The 26,056-nt window shown below is 35.3% G+C and overlaps 1 protein-coding gene across 1 annotated transcript in view; it reads left to right on the top strand.

Moving 5' to 3' along the window:
- The window catches only part of EMC2 (ER membrane protein complex subunit 2), a 47,377-nt gene extending 22,257 nt beyond the window's left edge, over positions 1–25,120 (top strand). The window contains exons 6-11 of the mRNA XM_056109435.1: positions 5,584–5,669; positions 5,836–5,895; positions 11,164–11,245; positions 11,866–11,976; positions 14,040–14,144; positions 24,718–25,120. Coding sequence (XP_055965410.1) covers positions 5,584–5,669; positions 5,836–5,895; positions 11,164–11,245; positions 11,866–11,976; positions 14,040–14,144; positions 24,718–24,804 — 531 coding nt within the window. The 3' untranslated portion in view covers positions 24,805–25,120. The remainder of the gene's footprint in view (positions 1–5,583; positions 5,670–5,835; positions 5,896–11,163; positions 11,246–11,865; positions 11,977–14,039; positions 14,145–24,717) is intronic.
- Positions 25,121–26,056: the final 936 nt, after the last annotated feature.

Below are 26,056 nucleotides of genomic sequence, written 5' to 3'. Positions count from 1 at the left end.
CTGAAGGCATGCTTCCAATTAGGGACCAATCCTCCTGGCCCTTGTTTCAACTGTCCTTTGGTGTTAATCTCATACTGTGTTTTTTTATGTCCCACAAATGAGTCCATTCGTTCTTTGTCCATTCCTTTTATTCTGACTCGTTTCACTCAGCATGATATTCTCCATGTAATTCTATAACTGTATAATCATTAATAAGCAAATTTCATTACTTCATTTTTTAATAATAGCTGTATAGTATTCCATTGTATAGATATACCATTGTTTCTTTAACCAGTCATCTGTCCTTGGGCAATTGGATTTTTCCAGATTCTGGCTATAATAAACAGTGCTGCAGTGAACATACAAGTGCAGGTGTTACTTCTGCTATATGTTTTTGCACCCTGGGTATATTCCCAGAAGTGGTATTGTTCAGTCATATGGAAGTTCAATTTCTAGTTTTTGAGAAATGTCCGTATTGTGGACTGGAGCGATAGCATAGCATGTAGGGCATTTACCTTGCACGCAGCCAACCTGGGTTTGATTCTTCCATCTCGCATGGCAAAGCCTGGCAACCTACCTGTGATGTGACGTATTCGATATGCCAAAACAGTAACAAGTCTCACGATGGAGACATTGGTGCCTGCTCGAGCAAATAGATAAACAGCGGGAGGACAGTGATGGAGTGCTACAGTGTCTGTATTGTTTTTCCAAAAAGGCTGGACCAGTCAGCATTCCCACTAAAAATGAATGAGAATTCCTTTCTCCCTGCATCTGCACCAGCACTAGTTCTTTTAGTTCTTTTTTTTATACAGTGTATGAAGTTAATTTTATTTATTTATTTTTTATTTTAACGAATCACCGTGAGATACAGTTACAGAATTACAAACTTTTGTGATTGCATTTCAATTAAACAATGTTTGAGTACCCATCCCTCCACCAGTGCCCGTTCTCCACCACCAATGTTCCCAGTATCCCTCCTGCCACCCCCACCCCTTCCCACACCCTGCCTCTGTGGCAGACACATTCCCTCTTTCTCTCTCCTTTAAGGTGTTATGGTTTGCAGTACAGGTAATAAGTGGCGATCATGTTTGGTCTATAGTCTACTTTCAGCATACAAGCACAAGTGTTGAGTCAGAGTAATCACTCAATGCCTCTTTTGCAAACCACAACACCCAAAAAGAGAGAGAGAACAGAGGGGAATGCCCTGCCACAGAGGCAGGGTGGGATGGAGGGGATGGGGGGTGGGAGGGATACTGGGATCCATGGTGGTGGAAAATGGGCACTGGTGGAGGGATGGGTACTTGGTCATTATATAATTGAAACCCAAGCACAAAATTTGTAAGTCTACAACTGTACCTCATGGTGTCTCACTAATAAAATTTAAACAAAACAAAACAAACAAGAAACAATCAACAACCAAGACACATACCTTCCACCACATGATATTAAGAGTTATACTGCTCAAAAACAAATATTGTAAAATTAGGGGCTGGAGTGATAGCACAGCAGTAGGGCGTTTGCCTTGCACGCAGCCAACATGGCCGACCCGAGTTCGATTCCTCTGCCCCTCTCGGAGAGCCCGGCAAGCTACCGAGAGGATCTCGCCTGCATGGCAGAGCCTGGCAAGCTCCCCGTGACGTATTCGATTTGCCAAACACAGTAACAACAAAGTCTCCAATGGAGACGTTACTGGGCCCACTCGAGCAAATCGATGATCAACGGGAGGGCCTTTACCTTTACCTTAGGGTTTTCAAAGGGATGACTAGAATTACAAGTTCCTTTCCACATGGCAAAATATAAAAAAATAATAAAGCTCCAAGCCAGAAAATTGGAAACAAGAATGAGACGGTGTACTCCCAACTACTTGACTTCAAAATACAAATAGAATTACCTGGGATAAATCTTTTGGTTCTTTTTGATATGTGCTAGTCTCTGTGACGTAAGATGATATCTCATTGTTGTTTTGATTTGCATCTCCATGATGATTAGTGATGTGGAGCAGTTTTTCATGTGCCTTGTTGTCGTTTGTATTTTTTCTTTTTTGTGTTTTGGGTCACACCTGGTGATGCACACGGGTTACTCCTGGCTTTGCACTCAGGAATTATTCCCGATGGTGCTCAGGGGACCATATGGGATGCTGGGAATCTAACCCGGGTCGGCCACGTGCAAGGCAAATGCTCTACGTGCTGTACTATCACTCCACACCACCATTTGTATTTTTTAAGTAAGTTTCTGTTCATTTCTTCTCCTCATTTTTTGATGGGGTTGAATTTTTTTTCTTGTAAAGTTATACCAGTGCTTTATGTTTCTTGATATTAACCCCTTAGCTGATGGCTATTGGATAAATAATTTTTTCCATTCTGTGGGTTGTCTTTGTATCTTGGTCACCTTTTTTTTTGAGGTACAGAAGCTCTCAGCTTAATGTAATCCTGTTTGTTTATCTTTGCTTCCTCTTGCTTGGTGAGTGGTATTTCATCTTTAAAGATTCCATTAACTTCAGTGTCATGGAGGGTTTTGCCTTGGTTCTTTTCCCCATGTACCTTATTTCCCTCTTGAAGAGCCCACCAAGTACCGAGAGTATCCCACCAATATGGCAGAGCCTGGCAAGCTACGCGTGATGTACTTGATATGCCAATAATAATAACAATGAAGGTCCTCATTCCCCTGACCCTGAAAGAGCCCCCAATACGCCATCGGGGTACACTAGTATGAGACAGGGATGAGTGGAGACATTACTGGGCATTCTCGAGCAAATCAATGAACAACGGGATGACAGTGATAAAATGATACCTTATGGACTCAGGTCTGATATTGAGGACTTTAATCCATTTTGATCTGACTTTAGTGCCTGGTGTTAGAAGAGATCTGAGTTCATTTCTTTTGCATGTCGTTTTGTAGTTTTCTCAGCTGTTGAAGAGGCTTTCCTTGCTCCACTTCACATTTCTTGCTCCTTTATCAAAGATGAAGTGATCGTATATTTGAGGGTCTGTGTCAGGATATTCAACTCTATTCTTTGTTTTTTGAGCAACCATTGGTTTTCAGAAATGTGAATGTTTATTAGTTTTAGGGGTATGGCAGTACCTCCAGTGCCAATTTAGTTCTACCACTTTCCATTGGATGCTTCTCTTCCTCTCCTCAATCTGATAACCTCTGTCATCACTCAGTTTCTAAGGGTTTTGTTTTTATAATTATTATTTTACATTTTTGGATCACACCTGCAGTTGCTCAGGAATTACTTCTGGTTCTGTGCTTGAGTCATTCCTAGTGAACATCCTACCCACTAGACTATCTCTCCAGCCCCTATCACACTTTTTATATAGGTTTTACTTCTTAAATGGACACTGCTTTATTATCGATGGAAGTAGAACCACTGTAGCACTGTCCTCCTGTTGTTCATCGATTTGCTCGAGTGGGCACCAATAACATCTCCATTGTGAGACTTGTTGTTACTGTCTTTGACATATTGAATACGCCATGGTAGCTTGCCAGTCTCTGCCATGTGGATGGGATACTCTCAATAGCTTGCTGGGCTCTCTGAAGGGGACGGAGGAATCGAACCCAGCTCGGCCATGTGCAAGGCAAATGCCCTACCCTCTGTGCTATTGCTCCAGCCACAGTAACAACAAGTCTCACAATGGAAGTAGTAAGGGAATGAAAAAGGAAAATTTACACTACATTTGTTTAGGATTGTAGTGGATTAGTGACAACGATTAGGAAATAGATAAATGTTCAAAAGAAATTGTTTTCAGTGGTCTTGAACTTTGCATGTGGGTGACCCAGATTTGATTCCTGTCACCAAATGCTCTCTCAGGAAGTACTGGGTGAGACCCTGAGCACACAAAACATTTTTTTTAAAGACATGCATTTCTTAATTATATGTCAGCTCATCAGTCTCCTACTTTCAGAACTTGGGATGAGGCTCTCAGTATGTCAAATATTCTTTGTAGGGCCAATGACAATGCAAGGGTTAAGATGATTGCCTTGGTCTCCACCTACCACACTTCATTCCTGTCACTGCATAATGGTCTCCCAAGCTTGTCAGGAGTAATCTGTCAGTATTACCAGGAGGTGACCCCCAAACCAAGATAAAATTAAAATAAATCTAATATTCTTCCTAAATGTAGATAGATGTTAGGATTAAGATATTTTTCATAGCTTTTGTTTTCATTCTGAGTTTTTGAAACTTTAAACTTTTATTCTTTTTTTAAATTAAGGTGTTTTCATTGTTTTATGTAGTGAAACTATAGAAAACAAAATTCTTGAGTACCTACAGGAGACAAGCATTATTATGCTAGGTGTTTTGTATGAACTCAGTCATCAAGGATATACATTTTCAGCCTGAGCCTTTATTACAGAAATACTACTATGAATATTGTTCATGGCCATACTTAACAGGGGGTCTCTTGATTCTTTTTGATTTTTTTTTTGACTCATTTCTTCACAGCAAAAATTCTTTCCTACTTCTGACAGGTAGCTCTGTTGGTCTAAAGCAGCCCCATCCACCTTTTTCCCCTGTATGATTCTTATGGATTGCATATCATCTAAAACATTAGCAATCATGTTCATTTTTAATCAACAGAATCTGGTCCGAATTATATTGTGTTTCATTATCTTGCCTTTTGTATTGGATCACCAGAAACAGAGGAGTAGTTCATTGTAATGCGCTGCATTCCCTGACAGTTTACTCCTGTGTTCTTGATTTGATTGCTCCTCTGCTTCTTTGCTCCTCCGAAATGTAGTGTCTCCTGCACAATTTTCTCCTTTCTCTTCATAAATACCGACTTGTCTCTTCTGTCTTGGCAGAGGTGTCACATCTGGCTCCCTCTGCTTCCTGTGCTTTTATCCTGTCCCCTTCACCACGGCCTCTGTTACGCTTTTCTTCTTGTACCACGGTACCCAAGATATCTCTATCATTGTCTTTTTATTTGATGTGTCTTTTCCCTGCATCTAAACTCAAGAAATTATCCATTCCTTTTTAAATCATTATATGTTTTAGTGTCTTGCACTAACTAGATTCTCAGTGAGTATTTGATGCATAAAATGTGATCTTTGTAATTTTTAAAACTTCAAAAGTAAGTATTAAGCGTTTTGCCTATTAAAAATGTTTCTTTCAGGACCCATCTTATTTCTTTGAAAAGCTCATAGGTAGATTTTTCTCTAAAATTTTGAAAAAGTTATTAGAAACCGTATTTGTATAATGACATTCAAATGACCATTGTGGGATTTTTGCCCCTCTAATCTCCACTACCGCTCTATCTCTTTAAGATACAGATCTTAAGAGTGAGACAGAGTAAAGGACTTTAGACTGGATAAAGATTAGGATTCCCTGCTGGCTTGTAATTATCAGAATCTGGATGGTTATTTATTTGAATGAAATGATGCATACATTGTGTGCATCAAAAGTAAAGCATATGTGATTGTTAGAAGAATGTTTGAATTCCCCAGTGGGATGTCATGAGCTATGTTTATAAACTCCCACTAAGCAGTGGTTCTACAATGGAATTTCACTGGCATTGAGATAATAATTTGCACAGTCAAATTACCTTCTTTACAGAAACCCAGGGAATCATGAGGGCCTAATCCTTTATTAATGTCAACCCATAGGCTGCAAGAAAGCGTAAGATTGCCATTCGAAAAGCTCAGGGGAAAAATGTGGAGGCCATTCGGGAGCTGAATGAATATCTGGAACAGTGAGTGTCTTACAAGAGGATTGTGTTTTGTGATTCTGATAAATCTTTTTTAATTAAAATGGAATTTGCATTTGATTTTCTTTTTCTTTCTTTTTTTTTTTTTGCCTCTATGCTGTTCATTTTAGAGTAGCTACACACTTACCTTTTTTTACCCTTTCCTCGCCAGATTTGTTGGAGACCAAGAAGCCTGGCATGAACTTGCAGAACTTTATATCAACGAACATGAGTGAGTTTTCAGATACATATACATTTTTGTTAGGAATGTGTTTTTAATCACGATGTGAATTTCAGAGGAAATTGTGGTTTTCAAAGAATTGGTGAGAAGGTGTGAATCTGTGACTCATGTATCATTTTAAAAAAAACATAAGATCAAAAATTTGTTGATTATACCATGAGAATTGCTTTGACTGGGTCTTTTCACTGAATTTTCAAACATGGGTGTCATTCTTTGGAATTAGAAAGACTTGCATTTGCTGAGCTAAGGTTATTTTTTTGTAAATCAAAATAGTGAATTTTCAGGGTTTAAACCATTCTTACGTACAAAGAGTATTGTGCTCCCTGCTGCTTAAAAATTCTGTCAATTGTATGCGTTTATTAGTCTTGGTACTCAGAGAATCAACTCTTCCATAGTAGAAGCATTCTGTTGCCTGGGTAAAATACCAAGAATAATCAAGAATGTTGAATGCTGTAGGAACTTGCTTATTGGATATTTAATGTTTTTGTTAGCTTTTTTATTGCTGCAGTGACAGGAGGAAATCCCAGTGCGAGAGGATTAGCCCAGTCTTAGTGCACGTTTTCTAATATCACAGCATTAGTGCTAACATTCATCTATAGGGAGGACTTTCCCCCCTTTTTTTTTCCTTCATTCTTCTCAATCTGAAGTATATCACATTGTTTCTTTCCCCTTTTTTTGAGAGAAAAGAATCAGATTCTCATGCACATATTCTCCCTGTGCATGAATAGTTAACCTCATTCTCATAGTACAAATAGCTGTCACAGGAAATAAAATAGAATGAAGATACTTGTCTCTTGCCTTTGCCCAGGGCTAAATATATCATGCGAAATGGAAAATTAAGGTAATTATCTGCATAATTCTAATAAAAGTGGGAGCTAAAATAAAAATAATAGCTGTCATTTAATGAATGTGTACTATATTCCTGGGGTCATTCTTTTATTCTTTACTATATCCTGGCTCTCAGATTTTCTTTGTTTTCTGTTAATCATGTTCCTGAATCAGGCTAATAGATACATAGGCATAGATGCTTGTATTTCAGTATATGAACACAGAGGCAGATTTTCTGATGTATATAAGATTGGCAATTTACTTGGGTGTTAATGTTTCTGTTTTTAAAGTCAACATTTATGTGGTATATGGTATGTTGTCTACATTACAGAAAGTTGAATTTTCAGAATAGAGTAAAATAAATGTAAGTTTTATTTTCTTCCTTAGATGATCACTATTTAAAATTTATCTGTGCCTATTGAAGATCACATGATGAAAGTGCTCTTAAAATAGTTAAAATAATTAGGGAGAAAATTTTAAAGTTATACCCAGAAGAGAAAATTTAGAAAGCCCAATTAACAATAAAGATGAAGACAAAAATCATGTGTATATGCATATTTCTAAGATTACTACAGTTTATATTTTAATTTTATTCTTTACTGCTGCTTGAAAAAAAGGAAGCCTAAAGTAGAAATTATTTTTTTAGCTATGTTTTTCAGTTAGTTGTATTTTGTTAAAATTTCTTCAGCAATAAATATTCTACAATGTGATTTTAATGGCTTTATATTACTCCATCTTATTACTTTCCTAGGGGAATATAAAGGGTTTTCATTTTCAGTACAATGCTGTAGCGATTATCTTTATTGTAATTATTTCCTTAGGCTAAATTCTTAGAATTACTTGATTAAATGATAAGCACATTATAGTTTTTTTGATAAATCATTTCTATTTGTTCACTGGAAAGGTAATACCAATTTACTTGCACACCAACTATTATTACAATTTCCCCCCTTAACAACATTGGAAGCTATCATTTTTTTTAACATTGCAAGTTTTGATAGATAAAAATTGGTTTGCACTTTAAAAATAAATTTAAGAGTGCTTCTATCAATAATATGAACCTTTGAGCTATCAAAAATATATCCTTGCTTGTTACTTGTCTTTTTAAAATAGATATTTTAAATTTGCAGAAAATTTGTATCATTATGTTTAGATTTATCAGTTTTGCTGGTTTTATTTTTGATCTTGTGAAAATTTACAAATGTTATTTTCTTCATCTATTCTACTTTTTCATGTTTCTAATATTTTTTGTATTTAGTTTTCATGTTGATTATGCAGTTTTAATCTATTTTAAAACTTATCATTTTTGTTTTATCTTCATAGTTAGGTAATGTTGTTTTGAGTCTAAAGAATTTCTTGGCATAGAGATGGATATAATTTTAGGGAAAAATATTTGAAAGTAATATTTCCAAAACAGGTATCTGTTAAGTATTTTTAGGGAAAATAATTGTGTTTAGATGACACAATTTATATTGTATCACAAACTTTCTGTTCTGAAACTCCTGACTTATAAAATAACAAAGAATTAAAAAATAAGTAGTAGTCAGATTTATAGTGAATTTAAATACTGTCTTCAGTTTTTTATAATTGGTATGAAAATCACAGGGCATTCAGAGTTTTTTGTTTAGCCATTTTGCAGAAATCCCTGATAGTGATAAAATTTATTGGGAAAATATAGCTATTTTTGAATTACTAGAGACAGTCATTTTAACATTTCTTTCTGCCTATAAAGTTGTAAACTATTTTAAATATGATCAGTTCAGGCATCATTGCTAGACTAGATGTAAATTTTTTATTCAGTACTCCTGAGTAAAACAAAATATGTAAAGACTTTTTAAATAGAGACAAAGGAAATTATTTCTACCATGAACTTTTTTGTTTTCAGGTTACCTTTAAGTTTGTTTATGCTTTATAATATAGTTTGTCTTCTTATTCCAAACTTAATGTCACACCAGTTGACAATATTGAAACACTTTCCTTTATCTAAATATGAAAAAAGACAATATAATTTGTTAGTGAATGACTGTGTGTGATATAAACAGAAATATGTATTTTAAACAAGGACTGACTTTTTCCTTGATTTGTAGTTAGAACTAGATTTTACATTGGCAAGACAACTAATTACAATGACAATTATGATTGTGCTTTCTTTTTTGTAGTTTCATCCTCACTGTAAAATTCTTTTAGAAATGAAATTATCAAAATTCTGTAAGAAAAAGATCATGTTGAAACAGTCTCAGAGCAAATTTTAGTTACAATATTTTATGGGAAATGAAGAATTTTTAACACTTTAATTATTGACTAATGGGTTATAATAAAGAAACTTTAGTTATTTTTGTTTCTCTAATCTTGATCTCATTGATTGTCTTCTTGAAGTAGTGCTGGCTATTTGTTATCCTTGGAAGTACTGAAAAAAAAAAAAAACCACTCAGATAAATTTCCATATGACAATTTCCTTGAGTGATCTAAACTGAGAAAAACTGGGTTAAACTATCTTTGAAGTTTGACTTTATGACCAAAATTAATTTGATTTTAAACTTTGGTGGAATGAATGGGGGGGAAATGAGTGAAAATGAAAATTGGGAGAACGAATCCTCTTCTTACATTGAATACTAAATAATTTTTGAGAAAGATAATTTTGCATTTATTTTTCATAGAAACTCCTCCCTTCCCATTTACTGTAGAAGAGTCATCATATGCTCTACACATTTTAATCTCTAAGAACACCTATTCTTAGCACTGATGTGGATTTTTGATATCCCAAGTTAAGGAAGTATTTAAAAGGGATTTTTTTTTTTTATTAGTGAAACACCATGAGGTACAGTTCTGGATTTACAGACTTTTAGGCTTGGGTTTCAGTTATACAGTGATCGAGTACCCATCCCTCCACCAGTGCTCATTCTCCACCACTAATGATCCTAGTCGCCCTCCCATCCCCACATCCCATCCTCCCCCCACTCCGCCTCTGTGGCAGGGCATTCAAAAAAGGGAAAAATTTTTTTGATGATATTGGATATCTAAGGTAATGATGACTTTTTTCATTCTTTTATAGTGATAAATACCAATATATGGTCCTTATTCTTTCATTTTATATATCAGTTAAGGTATTATTCATCATTTTAATCACTCTTTTACCTACTATATCAAGAACAAAAGGTAGGTTTCAGGTATAAAAATGAGAGGGACTAAATAACTATGCTCTTAGATGAGAATCCCCAGAATGTCCGTGTTTAAGTAAGTCTAAATTCTGTGATTTTTGGAGTAATCTGATTTGGATGGTTTTAGTTCCTCAGACCCTTTGGGTTTCACTGCTGTTGCTTTTAGCATTGTTAACATTGACATCTCAATACCTTCACTGTAGCACTGTAGCACTGTCCTCTTGTTGTTCATCGATTTGTTCCAGCCGCTTTTTTTTTTAAAATGTAATCATGGAGGCATTGTCGTTAAGAGCACAGGTCCTCTGAAATGTCACTGCTGAGTTACAGTTTAGATCTCTGTGTTCTAATTATGGAATGCTGGTACTTCCCTACTGCTCAGAATTTTGGGTAGGATTAGGTGAGTTAACACCTGTAGCACTCTTAGAGAAGTACATGGTTTATAATAAGCACATAATAAAGGTTAGGTACAGCTGTGTGAAACCTTAACACGTCTGTTTTTAAAAATAGATTTTAGTGCAATGATAGTACCTTTGTATACTGGTGATAAATATTAAAAACAATTGCAGGTGGCCTTTTTCTGAAGGGTATTGCCAACACCTGACTGGGAATAAATCTTAGAACAGCTGAGTTCTTTTAGACTTTCCTGTAACGAGGCAACTCATATGATTTAAAACTTACAAAATGCATAATAGGTGATTTAAAATTATTTTCCCTTAGTCTTTACAGCAGTTTGAGATATGCTTGAGTTTCAACAGATTTTTATTTCTTTACCACATAGTTAACTCATAGTCATAACACCGAATTCACTTAACCTGGGTTTAGAAGTTTAGCCAAAGGACAAAAGTCTTTGTAAAAGAATGTGCTAGTTAGTAAATATATGTCTGCAAAGGAATTCTAATGAGTGGAGATGATAAAATATTTATTTCCTTCTCACATACGAGCTTATTGAATGTTTTAAAATGATCAGTGAACTTTATATTACAAAGTTTTGAAGGATTTGTTATTAACTATTCTTGGATATCAGAGTAGTAATTGGATTAAAACATTTATCTATTGATTGTACACAGACTGTTTTACGATTTAAGCCTCTGTTAATTTCTTTTATTAAAAAATTAATGCTATTTGTGTTTATCAATTCATGAAAACTATTTTACTAATAAAGCCATTTCAGTTATTTAAGGATGTGTGACATCATAAAATTGTTTTAAAATTGTTACAGCATAACTAAAATTTATCACTGTTAACATTGCTTTCTGCTTTTGTTACTTTCCAGCTATGCTAAAGCAGCATTTTGTTTAGAGGAGTTAATGATGACTAATCCACACAACCACTTGTACTGTCAGCAGTATGCTGAAGTAAGTGTTTTCAAAAACAAGATTTTAGTAGATTTTAAACATTTAAATTTTTTTTATTTTTATGCTATTATGAATTAATGGTACAATTGGCACTATTTGATGATTTATAAGACTTGGAGCAATTATGATTTTTAAATTTATTTTCTTGGAAAGTCATGTTAAGGTGAATATATTTTGGGACATAGAAGGTGTCTTTTTTGTCATCTGTGTAGAAGAGCAATCAAGTGAGAGTTACAAAATAAAAAGACTTTATTATTAAGGAAGTCCATATAATTAGAAAATGACATTCATTGTCCAAATACAGATTTCTAATGCGAAGAAGTTGAAAATATGTCATAAAGCAATTTTAGGGCAGTTGAAATAGAAATTATACTGACTCTTTTTGGGCAATATTTTTATTTTAAAACTCAGTTATCTTAACATTCATAGAAGAGAATAGTTTTGGGGAGTAGGTAATGTTTTAATATTTAGATTAACTTTAACAACTTTAAGATGAATTCTTATAACCTCTTACATTTGTTTACAGAATATGTTTCAATTACTAATGCTTATGGTATGATACTTGCTATATTTCAGAGTAGGAAAATAAACAGGTTTCAGCACTGTGTAATTTTTAACAGGTTAAATATACCCAAGGTGGACTTGAAAACCTCGAATTTTCAAGGAAGTATTTTGCACAGGCACTGAAACTGAACAACAGAAATATGAGAGCTTTGTTTGGGCTTTACATGGTAAGATGAGGTGTATGTTTAATGTTATTTTATGAAGTTTGTCATTTAAAATAACCCTCTGTTCCCTTCCCTCTTTTTTATTGCATTGGTAAGTTTATGTTTTTATTTTCCTCTTGTTAATTATGAGCAATAGTTCATAAGGCATTTTGATTTTTGTAATAATATATTCTGCTAATATATAATTGTTTGACCATTGATTGTAAAACATTTTTATTGTATCTAAATGGAATCAATGATTACATAATTTTAAACTAGGAGATATAAGGTTTCGTATAATTATTTTGATTTTCTTGATTTTCTTTAGTTTCTATCATCACTGTGCATTTCTTACTATAAATTATGATTGTATGAGCTATTTTTAAATTATACTGGTAAGATATGTATTAGAAATAAAATGTCCAGTATGTCAAACTAAGGCATTTTCTGATATGAAAAAAGTATGGAAAAACGCAGTGATTTAATTAAATAAGTATATATTTTGTTTATGTGTGTTAAATGCAAGATTAGGGATAGCATTTTAGATCATTGAGAAATTCAGAAGAGTTTGCTGAGCTTGTCTTAAATATAAATGTGTGTGTGGTTTTGTGTGTGTATATATACATATATATGTGTTCACCTATGTATATGTATGCGCTCATATATATGCATGAATGTGTATATACATATGGAGCACTCTAGAATCATAATCAAGATTATGGTCATGATGGAAAAATTAACTTAATAGGCTAGTTCTTTAGAAATTTTAATATTTCCTAGTCTTTCCATTGGGCTTGGGTTATGATCTTGTTGGGGCTCAGTGGAAAAGAATGGAGCAGAATTCTGCTCACTTGAAATGGAGAATAGAAGAAACATCAATTAGAACAGTTTTGGGAAAGAAATGGCAAAATATAATAAAACAGTTTTGATATTTCAAGATACTTCAATATTTAAAGATATTTTTTTAAATTCTTCCAAAGCTAAATGCAGTAGCTTGTAGACAGTGTTGTATATTGTCATCTTTTTATCAAATTGGATATTTAGTTTTTTTCTAAATGGCAACAGATCACTAATAATAGTTTTTGCATAGTGTATTATATGCCAGGTATTGTTGTGAACTTTTTTTCATTAATTTCTCACATCAGCTATTTTAGATAAAATGCTATTGTTACTATTTTATAAACAGACTAAGACAGAAGAGGCTCAATTAATATGCTTAGGACAGATATAAATCTGAGTGATAGATGAGATTCCAGCCGGTTGGCTCCAGTTATTTTCTTACTCACTGAATTTGCTGTAATTCATACTGGGAGGTGCTGCTAAAGAGAGATGTTTAGAAATCGATTTTTGGCAAGGTAGTTTCCTCTTCAACAGCAGAAATAACACAGGGACTTAACAAAGACTGGGTATAAAAGAAAAAATTTACCTTTTGCTTAAAATTCATGTGGACAGATCCTCTCACAAGATATGAAAGTTGTTATTCCTTCCCTAGGATTAAAAACAAAACCCCTCAATTTAAAAATAGATGATTTGGGGTATTCTTAGATTATTTCTTGGGTCCCAGATTAAGACACCCATGTTTAAAAACTTTTTTTTTTTTGAAAAAGAATACATATCTCAGCACAGTGACTCCAATTGCTGTTGTAGTCTACACAGTTTAGAAATAGCTGATGAAAAAGAAGATTAGAAGTGAGAGTCGATTTCTGTGTTCAAGTAACTATCTTTAGTCAAGTCACATTGTTTCCGCTGGAATTAGGTTGAACCAAATTGTTTTTGAGATCTCTTAAACTAATATTCAGTAATTAATACCAGTACATAGTGCTGTTTTTATAAAGTGATTTTAGTACCTTTTAAGTAATAAAGAATATTATTTTAATAGCTATTATAAATAATAATTTAAGTTAAAAATATATTTTCTCATTTCAAATTATTATGTATTTAAAAAAATTTAAACATTTGTCTAAGAATTATTTTGCTCCAATTTTTTTTTTAACTTTATCATTTAATTTTAGCTATGCCTTTTATTATCTCAGCAAGGGGAAAGGGATTTTGTTTTCTGATAAGCATTTTTTTTTTTTTGTTTCCAGTCTGCAAGTCATATTGCTTCTAATCCAAAAGCAAGTGCAAAAATGAAAAAGGACAACATGAAATATGCTAGCTGGGCAGCTAGTCAAATAAACAGGGCGTATCAGGTTAGTATTGATAATTTTATGTTGTCATACAGGTCAGTTAACGCATTTCTCAGTTATTGTTTTTTTTACCAAACTACTAAGCCAGATGTCTGTTTCACTGGATTTTTCAAGTCCGTGGATAGGTTTTTGTTATGCAGAGTTAATTTGTAGTCTTATCATTTCTCTCTCCCTTTTTTTTCACCCCACCAAAAAAGGAATTTGTTACATTATGGTCAATTATAATTTGACCTACCATCTCAAAATCTCAGTAGTTTTCCATTTGACAACTAAACTGTAATTCTATATTCTAGGGAGATTAACACTTGCACTACGCATTTCAGAAGTACATTGGGTATGTGAGTCTCAGATCATGAATCAGGTGTCTCCAATAATAGAGAAAGGTCTAAAACTAAACTAACTTGTCTGTGTAATGATTTTATACTCTTTTTCCACATTAGATATTAACTGAACCTTCTCTAAGCATTTCCTAGTGTTTTGAAACTTAGGCCTAGGAGATTCTTCAGAAACATGGCTTCCTGTATCTTACAGCTTCTTATATACTTTTTATTATATATAAACATATATATGAAGGTATAAATTATACTTTGCATCATTAAAAGCATATCTATAGTCTTTTTGTAAAGGTAAAGGTAAAGGCCCTCCCGTTGTTCATCGATTTGCTCGAGCGGGCCCAGTAACGTCTCCATTGGAGACTTTGTTGTTACTGTGTTTGGCATATCGAATACATCGCGGGGAGCTTGCCAGGCTCTGCTGTGCGGGCGAGATACTCTCGGTAGCTTGCCGGGCTCTCCGAGAGGGGCGGAGGAATCGAACTCGGGTCGGCCATGTTGGCTGTGTAATTATTTTATTTTATGTAGTTAGTTTTTGGGCCACACCAGGCAATGCTTAGGGGTTATTTCTGACTCTGCACTCAGGAATCACTTCTGGCAGTGTTGAAGGGACAACATGAAATGCTGGGGATTGTACCCAGGTCAGCAGGATGTGAGGCAAGCACCCTACCTGCTGTACTATCTCTCCAGCCTATATGGTTAATTTTTACACGAACTTTGATTTCTATTTCCTGTGAATATATCTTAAGCATATTTTTCTCTTACTTTTAAAGATAAAATATTTGTCAGAAGTCCGTGTCATTCTGCTATTTTTCCATAATAAATGACTTGCCTATTGTCTAGTTACTCAAAGAAAATTTTTTATTTTCCTAAAAATCAATAAATTTACAGTGGTATATTTCAGTAATTCTTACTTCAGGGCTGGATCGATAGCACAGCAGGTAGGGTGTTTGCCTTGCATGCAGCTGACCCTGGTTCGATTCCTCCATCCCTCTTGGTGAGGGAAGCTACCGAGAGTATCCCGTCCACACGGCAGAGCCTGGCAAGCTCCCCGTGATGTATTAGATATGCCAAAAGCAGTAACAAGTCTCACAGTGGAGATGTTACTGATGCCCGCTGGAGCAAATCAGTGAACAACGGGAGGACAGTGTGTTACAGTGTTATTCTTCATAACCCACCTCAAGGCCTCTCCCCACCTAAAAAGATGAATTCTTTCAATATAATGAATATAGCCCTCTTTTGGAAAAGTTTTTAAAATTCTAGTTTTAAATAATAGTATTTGATTGCTTAAGTTTTCGTTTTAGGGCTTCAGTTCTAGTTATATTCCATCTTCTATCCCATCTCCATATGTCAGTTTCTTTCAACTCCTTTCTTGTCATATTTTCTTTATTCCTTTTTCTCTTTAATATTTTTTTATAGACTGCTCCTTATTCTGTTTCTTATTCTTCTTATTCAAATGAGATCATTTTGGGGAACTGTTTGAAGGATTTTGTGGGATTGCAGAAGCAGACATGTAGAATTACTGCCGGAGCCTGAAGTTATGGTGCAGCGGGCAGGGCATTTGCCTTGCCCATGGCCGACCTGAATTTGATCTTCCACATCTGTGTGGTCCCCCGAGTGCCACCAGGAGTTCAGTGCAGAGCCAAGAGAAACCCTGAGCATCACCAGATGTGACCAAAAAGACAAAAAAATAAGAATAGCTGCCAGTTTGATTTTTCTGTGACTTCTTTGCTATAGGATTAAAAACCTCTAATTCTAGTCTTTTTAAAGAATGGGTCTGTTTCAGGAAGATTTTTCAGGAAGATCTCTCTACCCATAGAACTGTGTAGATCATGAATTTTGGAGATGGGATGGATAAGTGGGAGATTAGAGGTCTTGGAGCCAACTCTTGCAGTTCTCTGTCAGTGGCGGGTGGGACAGGCTGGGAGGTGTTCCTCCCTATGGCAGACATGTTGATGTTTCGGGCCTACATCATCAAACTTTGATTTCCCCTCCTCCTATCCCCCATCCAGCGTGCGTCTGTCTTTCTTTCTTTCTTTCTTTCTTTCTTTCTTTCTTTCTTTCTTTCTTTCTTTCATTCTAAAGGAGGCGTTTTCTGTATATTTCAGAGAGTTCTTAGACTGTTAAACTTGTTACATTTGCATGCAGTTTTTATATATTACTTATCTTCGATTTTGAACCTTTGAGAGTTCCCTACTGTTATAGCTAATCTGCAGTTTCACTCCTGAAAAATATCTTGGTGGCTTGTGGAATCCTTTGTCCTCTTTTATGTCACCTTGCATCTATCATACATTACCGATCTGTAGTCCTGCACTGCTATTCATAAGACAGACACACACAGGTCTATATGTATATGGGATTTAGCTTTGGACTTTGTATTATTTTGGTTTTAGAGTGTATCTTTGTTTTTCTGTTAGTCAGAAAAGATTGAGAAGCTTCAAGGAATTTACTGCATTTCGTGAATCACTTCATTTGTATTTACTTTTGTATTTTTATTATTATGTAATAGAAAATCTCCCGTTGCCATATTGTAAATTCGAATATCAGAAGTACTGGTAGGTTGCAGTTCTTGCATTGCAATTTAAGAGAGTCTGATATGGGACTGGAGCGTTAGTACAGAAGGTAGGAGCTTGTGCCTTGCACACAGCCAACTCGGGTTTAAACCCGACATCCATTATGCTCCCCCAAGCCCTGCCAGGAGTGATCCCTGAGCATAGAACTAGGAGTAAGCCCCAAGCACTGCCAGGTGTGTCCCAACTGCCCCCTACAGAAGGAAAAAGAAGTAGTGCTGATCTGTATAGACTTTGAAACAGAATAATTTTATAATATTTGATTTTGGAAGGAGGATTTAGGCCATTCCAGGGAGTTCCCAGGATACCGCCCACAACGTGAAGGATCTAACTGGGGTCCACCGTGTACAAGGCAAATGTCTTACCAAAGTACTGTCTCTCAGCCCCCACACAGAGGATTTCTTAAAAAGAGAAAGTATATGAATGCTTTAAAGATAAAGCTTGGAAATATAAAAGCAGTGGTATGGAAAAGATGTCATTCCTAAGATTCACTTTTTTGGAGGTGCTGAGGGACCGTTTGCAATGCTACAGATAAACCTGGGTCAGCGGTGTGCAAGGCAAGAGTCTCAAGAGGCTTAGCTAGTGTGCTATCCCTCTAGTACTTTGAAGAGACTTACAAGAGGCAACTGGCAGCGTATGGAACCTTTTTGAAGAATGGCCTGGCTCTGTGTTTAAGTCCATTTTTAATTAAAATATACCACATGGGAGAAAACCTATTGTAAATGTGAATTTCATTGAATTCCTGAGGTAAAAACATCCTCATTAGTCAAACACATGACAACAGCCCCAAACCTTCCTGGCACTCCCTTTCCATTTCTGCTCATTCATCCTTCTTAAGAGTACCAATTTCTCACCCCATTGTTGTTACTTTTTAAAAAAAAATTCATGCAATCATATGGTATTGTTTTCATTTGGATACTTGCTATTATAGCACAGCGGTAGGATGTTTGCGTTGCACGCAGCCAACATGGCCGACCCAAGTTCGATTCCTCCGCCCCTCTCGGAGAGCCCGGCAAGCTGCCGAGAGTATCTCAGTATCTCGCCCGCACGACAAGCTCCCCGTGATGTATTCGATATGCCAAACACAGTAACAACAAAATCTCCAATGGAGACGTTACTGGACCCGCTTGAGCAAATCGATGAACAACGGGAGGACAGTGACATTGACTTACTATTATGTTTGATTTGATCCTGTATCTGCCTGTAGCTTTTCTTTTTGATTGTAGTCTGTTGTATGAACATTGCAGTGTTGTAAGTCAGTTCACGAGCAGGATTGCTGTTTGGGGCTGTTAGGAATAATATGCTGGGTATTGCTGCATCATTCTTTTGCTGTGCTATACTTCTAATGTGCATATACAGTGTGGGTGGAAATGCTGGGTCATAGGATAGTTACATATTTATCTTCAATAGATAAAGCTTATAGTTTGATCATCAGTCTTTGAGCATTCTCACTTTTCCACATCTTCACCAGCACCTGACTCTGTTAGTTTTTATTTATTTATTTATTTTGTTGTTGTTGTTTTGCTTTTTGGGTCACACCTGGCGATGCTCAGGGCTACTCCTGGCTCTGCACTCAGGAATTATTCCTGAAGGTGCTCAGGGGACAATATGGGTTATCGGGAATCGAACCCAGGTTGGCCGCATCCAAGGCGAAGGCCTTACCTTCTGTGCTGTTGCTCCAGTCCCCTCTATTAGTTTTTAAATAATCATAATATCTCTGATGTGTGTGTAGTGGAATCACATGGTTTTATTTTGCAGCTTCCTCATAATTACTTAGGTTAAGCATTTTTACTTTTTTTTTGGTACCTTTATTGGTTATCTGTTTAACCTTTTTCATGAAGTCTATACATTTTATTAGTTTAAATATTACATTTCATATTTTAGTTTCTTGGTAATGAGCATATGTATCATCTTTTTCTGCTTCTGTATTAAAGAAAATATAGCACTAGATCCTGATAGCCTGGTTTTAGAATGTGGCTGTGATGTATTAGCTAGGTAACCTTAGATAAATTGCATAACATCTCTAGACCTCATTTTCATTTGTGTGGTAAGTATAATAAAAGTTTTCTGAGATTAAAGGAGTTAATAAATCTCTTTCACCAAATCACAATAACATGCTGAGTTCACTTTAATTATACGTGCTATGATCATTGCAATAATAACAATAAGTTATGATAGAGAACAGATACAGAAAATTTATTCTAAGGTAGGTACTTTCCCTTTTTCCCAAATGAGGAAATTAAAACGTGGGAAATGAAATAGCTTTTCCAAGATGAGCACAGCTGGTTAATAACAACTCCTTTTAAATTTAGAAAGTATGACTCTGGTACTCTTTTTAAAGGCTAAGCATACTGCCTCTTTAAAAAGATGTCACGTTTAAATGTATTTGAAGTGGTAGCTACAAGTTTCTAACTCTCTGATTAATTCTGTTCTCATTTGAGCAGTTGATATCCCACCCTTCTCTTTTCAATTTACACTTAAAGCTCTCAGTAGAAACAAAATTGAGAATTTTTTGTCTTTTTATTTTCTTTCCTTCCTCTGTTATAGTGCAGGACCAAGCAAACTTGCCCTTCCTGCATTTTTACATGCATCTTATCACTGACATGAACCCATCATTTCAGTGTATTAAACTATTAAACTTATATTGAAATATTTTTTTAAAGTAATATTTTCTTTCTCTGCTTTTCTCTTTTAAAAAACACAAACCTGGATTGGGAGGGTAGCTCAAAGTGTTGGTGTGCATACAGAGCCTTGTATTTTTTATTTATTTTGTTTTTTGCTTTGTGGGTCACACCAGGCGATGCTCAGGGGTTACTCCTGGTTTTGCACTCCTGGTGGTGCTTGGGGAACCATATGGGATGCCAGGAATTCCGCATGCAAGGCAAATGCCCTACTCACTGTACTATCGCTCCTGCCCCACAAGTCTTGTATTTTTTTTTATTTCCTTTTTTTTTTTTTTTTTTTTTTTTTTTGCTTTTTGGGTCACACACAGTGATGCACAGGGGTTACTCCTGACTCTACACTCAAGAATTTCCCTGGCGGTGCTCAGGGGACCATATGGGATGCTGGGAATCGAACCCGGGTCGGCCGCATGCAAGGCAAACACCCTACCCGCTGTGCTATTGCTCCAGCCCCAAGCCTTGTATTTTAATTCATGGCACCACCCAACTGCCTACCTCAACACTGCTGCATGGCTGGCTGGCCCATTTTGTGCGAGGAGCACTGAACTCTCCCTGAAGAAGATTTTGATCAGATTTTGTTTGATCTGTTCTCTGCAGACTGTTCGATGCAGTCTCAGTGTTCTCTGGAAAGAGCTCTGGCACATCCTGTGTCGTCTTGAACTGCATAGCCCAGAGTCCGTAGAGGGGGCTTGCACAGCTGGCCTGAAGGGATTTGTTTTTTCTTGACTCTAAAGAAAGGTACTGTCTTTGAATGTTAGTCAGTGTGCCATCCTGGTTGCCACTCCTACAACTCTCTCAACTGGACAGGTCAGGTTTCTGTATAGCAACTTCCATTACTCAAGTAGTAATCATGCATCAAGCAAAACCAACTTAAAAAAAAATAGTTGTTTTGTTTTGAGAGGGTCTAGTTCTGCAGTGGTGCTCAGGAGGTGTGGGATCTCCTTGCTCCTCGCCAAGCAGGGTGATTTCATGTAGGGGTTGAGGATGTGGTGGGATGAGATATCTGCCGAGCTGCTGTTGAATAGGGATTGGCAAACAGGCATGTTCTCTCTAGCCCTGCCATCATTCTTGCCTACCGAAACAGGTAACAGATTTAAATAAGATCTCTTGGTCCTTTCGAAACTTTCATATTGTTTGCTTTTCTACAGAGGTTCTGAATTTTCTTTCAATTAGATTTCCACCAATATTTGCATCTGTCGCCTTTTGCCAATGGAATGGTTGAAAGCAATATTTTTCAGCCATGGGTTTACTGGTGCTGGTCCAGTAGAGAAAGGTTACAGAGCACTGCTATGACACCTGGTTATTATTGCTCGCCCCTGGGCCTGGGTGCAGGCCAGTGCCAGCCCGCGGATGTCAGATGGCTGAAGAAAGCTGGAAGAAAAGGCCTCACTTGCTTATGGTTCTCTCGCAGGCTGTTTGACTTGGACTCTGATGAGCAATTCTGCTAGTCTTGACTGGGCTTATTTCTGTTTCTGCCACCTGCTGGCACTTTATTGCCTCTGAACTGTCGTGACAGTTGGCTGTGCTGGGCCTTCTGGGCCTCATTTGACAGGCTAACTTGTAACATGGTCTTAGTCACACCGTGGTCTCAGGATTCCAAATGCAGCAAACAGGCAAATTGCAATGCACAAGGTTCTTTCCAAGTCTCTGACTACATCACTTGTTGGTAATTTCCCATTGAGCAAAGAAAATCGTGCAAATAACCTGGATTACCAAGAAGCAATATGTTGCTGTTCAGTGGGAAGAGAAACATAGTCCTTTGGAAGTTTAATAAACTTTGCATAATTCCCTAAGAGTCTTCTCTTTTCTTTTCTCTTAGTTTGCCTTTTTATTTTTATTTGACTTATTGAGGTGGAGTTTGCGTATGACAGTGTCCATACATTTTGGGTGTAAAATAGTTTGGACACAATGCTCTTTCACCATTGCCTCATGTAGGTTTTACAGAATTTCCATTATCTAAGAATTTCCATTATCTACTTTGTAATCGTAACCCTTGATACAAGGAAGAATGGCTCGCTGCTGGATGGCAGAGGGTTTCTCAAAACCATAGGCGTAGATGCCACGGAGGAGGGATTCGGAGAGGTTCATGTCATCAAAGCTGTCAACAATTTCATTCCAATTATTCTCGATGACACCTTCGGGCTCCATTTTTTTTTTAACTTTGCCTATTATAAACTTTATATAAAGATCAAAGTGTAGGGACCCTGTAGTGACTGCTTTCTGCGTATCTTGAAGATCACCCAACCACCATTTCTGTTTATTTCAGTTTTCACTTGCCTACCTATTTTATATCCTGCAAATAGTGTGTGGGCAAATTTTAATCCAGTCATCAAAAATACTAAATCATTAATCTTTAAGTCTAGTTAGTGAGTTTTTATTATTTGAATGTTTCCTTTAAAATACAATGATGAGTTTCCTTTAAGATACAATGTGGATTTAGGAGAAGAGAATTTACTTAATCAAAATCTTAATGTATTGGGGAATAAAAAGTGCATTATATGTGATAAGTTTGGAAAGTATCATTTTCAGAGGCTGACATTTTAATGATAAATTCTGGTATCTAATTGGGTACTTCATGATTATGTATACTTTGTACATATAAACAAGTGCAAAGTATATAATAAGAATTCCTTATTGTAATTTTTTCTGGGCATTTATAAATCAGAGAAAGTGATATTTTAAAAGCTGTTTTTATTTGTTTCTACTTAATAATGAAACAGAATATGGCTACTACTTGCTCTTCAATTAGGTAATTGGTTTAGCATGTTCAGTAGAGGCAGGCAAGTTTGATTAATGCTTATGAAAAAACTTTAATGTGAAACCTACTCACAATAATTTTCCAGATAAATGCTTCTTTGGTACACCGTTCAATTCATCTGTGTCTGTCAGTGATCCATATGTTATTTATGATTGCAGAGGTGATTCTGTTACCATCCTTTTGGGAAATAGAAAATTAAATCATTATTTGAGGGGAAGAATAGGATTCTGGCTTCATCAGTTAAATTGCCGTATAATTCTGCAATAGACAAAATAATTGCATGTCAGGCAAAATTTGAAGCGATAGATTTATATATCCAACTTTCCTTTTATTTTTTCAGACCCTCCGAAAAAGTTTGGTTTGTTCTAAATTGCACTGGTTGTGTATATAGTGTTGATGGACACATTATTTTTGCTTAGCTAATTTTTAAAAATCATATTTCATGTATTATTATTTGTTAATGTTAAAGCATAAACCAAGACAATGTTGGGTTTTAAAGTACATGCTATGGCTTCATCTCCACATAAAGATTTTTTTTTTCAGTTTTGCCATGTATAAAAGCATAGTGAATGTTACTATAAGGTGTCCTATTTTGTACTTCCTCCCCAACCCATCAAAGCGTTTTCTTAGAATTAGACCTTAAAGTATCTGATTAGGACCATTCCTGTTTACTTTGGAATAGGCAGTACTAGAAGAAAAGGCTTTCTGTTCTTGTAAAAGTGAATTTATCAACTGTTTAATGGAAGCAATAAGCACGCCCCCACAGTCTTTACTCACCAATTGAAATTGGGAAAAGGCAAAGCTTTAAATGTGGTGTGACTCTTACCATATTTTGACCTGTCATGGTGAATGTTTGACTTGTTCATATTGGTAATGTCTAATGAAAGACAACGCAATCTTGATCTTAGGGGAGCAATTTTTTCTCTTTCCTGACATTTTCTTCTAGAAACCCTCTTTGTTTATTCTATCCTATCTATCAAGATCCTACTGTAGAAGCTAATGGTTTAGGAAGTAGATCTGCAGGCGGAAAGGTCAGAGGCAGGTTACCAAACCTTGAACCTGTTGCTTGTATGGTATTACCTGTGCCTGATCTCTCTGTGTTTTCAGTAGGTCACCAGAAGTTTGCTAACTTCAGTTAATTGCAAAAGAGAAGAAACACATAATAAATCAAGAACTAAGTACTAGAGATAACATTGTGTTTTTTAAAAGAAAGTTCAGCCACTTGAAAAGCGTATTGAGTGTGCAGATGTGAACTGAAAATATTATATGGTACTAACAGCAAATGTTAATCAGTGCTTTAACCAGGAGGAAAACAGGCAATATAGATAAAATAAATCTTACCCTTCTTCTAGAAGGAGCACTTAACTTATCTAGTAAAGCTGTAATGCTAAACTGATAAATGATGGGAATTGTTGGTCTCGTTAGAAAACTCATTTTGAAATCAGCATGGGGTGTTCAACAGTGTGCTCTGCGGATTATGTGTCCTATATTGAATTTAATATGCCATGAATTTGCTTTTAAATATACAAAGATAGTATTTAAGGTATTATTTTGTTTTCATTGTAAAATCTAATTGCAATTTTGTCTTACAAGGCAAACTACAATTTATTTAACTAGAAATGAATATTTTAAAATCCAGTTTACATCATACACTTACATGATCACTTCAATGTGTAACATAAAGTTTCGATGGCTTTCTCCATGGAAACATTACTCTCATCTATTAACGACTGAATTTTTCAAAAGTACAACCTTTAACCTTAGAGATATATTTGCAACTTTAAAACAGCTAACAAAAGTTATCTCAAAACTGTTTTACAATGTAAACTCAAACTTGGTTTGAAATTAGAGAAATTTATTTAGATGCCAGACAGAATTAGTCTGTATTTTTACCCAACTATAAATAAACTGCATTTATAAATCATGCTTTTCATTTCATATAAGTTTTCATGTCTGACACGGGTAATTTTAAAATCATATCTATGTTTTACTTGTAATTATAGAACTTAAATATTTTCAGCTGACCATTTATGTAGTGAATTATTCATAAAATTCAGTTTAAGATAAGCTTTTAATGTAATGATTTTAAAACTCAAATTTTGTTATTATTGAAAAGAGCGTATGTGGCTTTATGCTAGTGATAAAATAATGCTGTCTCATTAGCAGTATGAAAGTAAGATCGTGATTTTGAACCTGCCACTGAAATTGAGCCTAACTATATTTTGTAAAAATTAGTTTGCAGGTCGAAGTAAGAAGGAAACCAAATACTCTCTAAAGGCAGTTGAAGACATGTTGGAAACACTGCAGATCACTCAATCTTAAGATTTAAACACTCCTTCGGGTTACGTTTCAGAACTGCACTTGGAACTGATGAGTCTGTGACTTATTTACTAAATGCCCAGTGCTATTTATATACTGATTTTCTGTTAAGAGTGCAGTTGTAAAGAATGTGTTCATGTAAACCTTAATCTGCCTTTTACTGTTAGGCAAGAAGGTGGGAAAAAATTCCTGAAGAAAGGTTTCAGAAGACTCTTGTGATTGACATTCTCTTCATATCACACATCTAAATACTTTTAAACCACGATCTGATGTAGTAATACCTTTGTTAAATAAACAATGATGATTTATTAAACTTGTATTTGAAGATGTCTTTTCATTCAAATAGTGACTATTGGTTTAGAACTCAGTCTCTTGTTAACTCCTTTTTATTTGTGATAGGAAATATTTAGCATTCATAGCTGAATGAAGCAAAATGTTGGCCAATTATTTTTGTTTTACTTCTAGTGCCAGTTTGGTTTTGTTCTCTGCATTCTGATAGGTTTTTTTTTTTGTTTTTTAGTTTTTGTTTTGTTTTGGTCTCATGTTATTTTGATGAGTCTTGTTTTTTAAATATCTCATTCTCTAAATTCAGCAATATCTCATTCTAGTTTTTTTTCAGAGCACATATTTGAGGTTTTTTACCTACAAAATTATGTAAGGTTCATGTCTCCTATAATACTTAAGTTTCACCCTTCTGAACATTATATTGATCTTTTAACTGTAAATAATTTTTTTTAAATTTTGGACATGGGATTAAATGAGTTTCAGTTGAGTTATTTTTACTTTAGGATAAAATAAACTGTCTTTAGAAGAAAAAATATAATTCTCATCTTTCCTTATGTTCTGGAGTTAATTTTTTTTTTTTAGTGAACAACTATTTAATGAACATTATAGTATAATTTAGTGTGTGTTATTAGAGTAGAAGGAGCATTAAAAACTGAACATTATATTTTGACCCAATCAGTTTTTAAAATAAGAAATTTTTCATTCAGTGAAAATATATTTTGTCAGTTGTTAATATAAATCAAATATAATATAACATTAACTTTTTTCATGAATAATGAACAGTTGTGAAATAACTCTGCATTGTGTCAGTTCATCTCAATCTTTGTGGTCTCAAGATGCATTTTTATCTGCCTGTGAATTTAGTGGCTGCATTTGCAACACAGTCAGCCATTTCAAATTTGTTTGCTATAAAGGAAAAAAGGGTTCTCATATTATCCCATTACCTTTCTGCCCTTTAACCTCACATCAG

Source organism: Sorex fumeus, unplaced genomic scaffold (genome assembly GCF_029834395.1).
Source record: "Sorex fumeus unplaced genomic scaffold, SorFum_2.1 ptg000002l, whole genome shotgun sequence".
Taxonomy (NCBI): domain Eukaryota; kingdom Metazoa; phylum Chordata; class Mammalia; order Eulipotyphla; family Soricidae; genus Sorex; species Sorex fumeus.
This window is presented reverse-complemented; position numbering and strand designations above follow the sequence as displayed.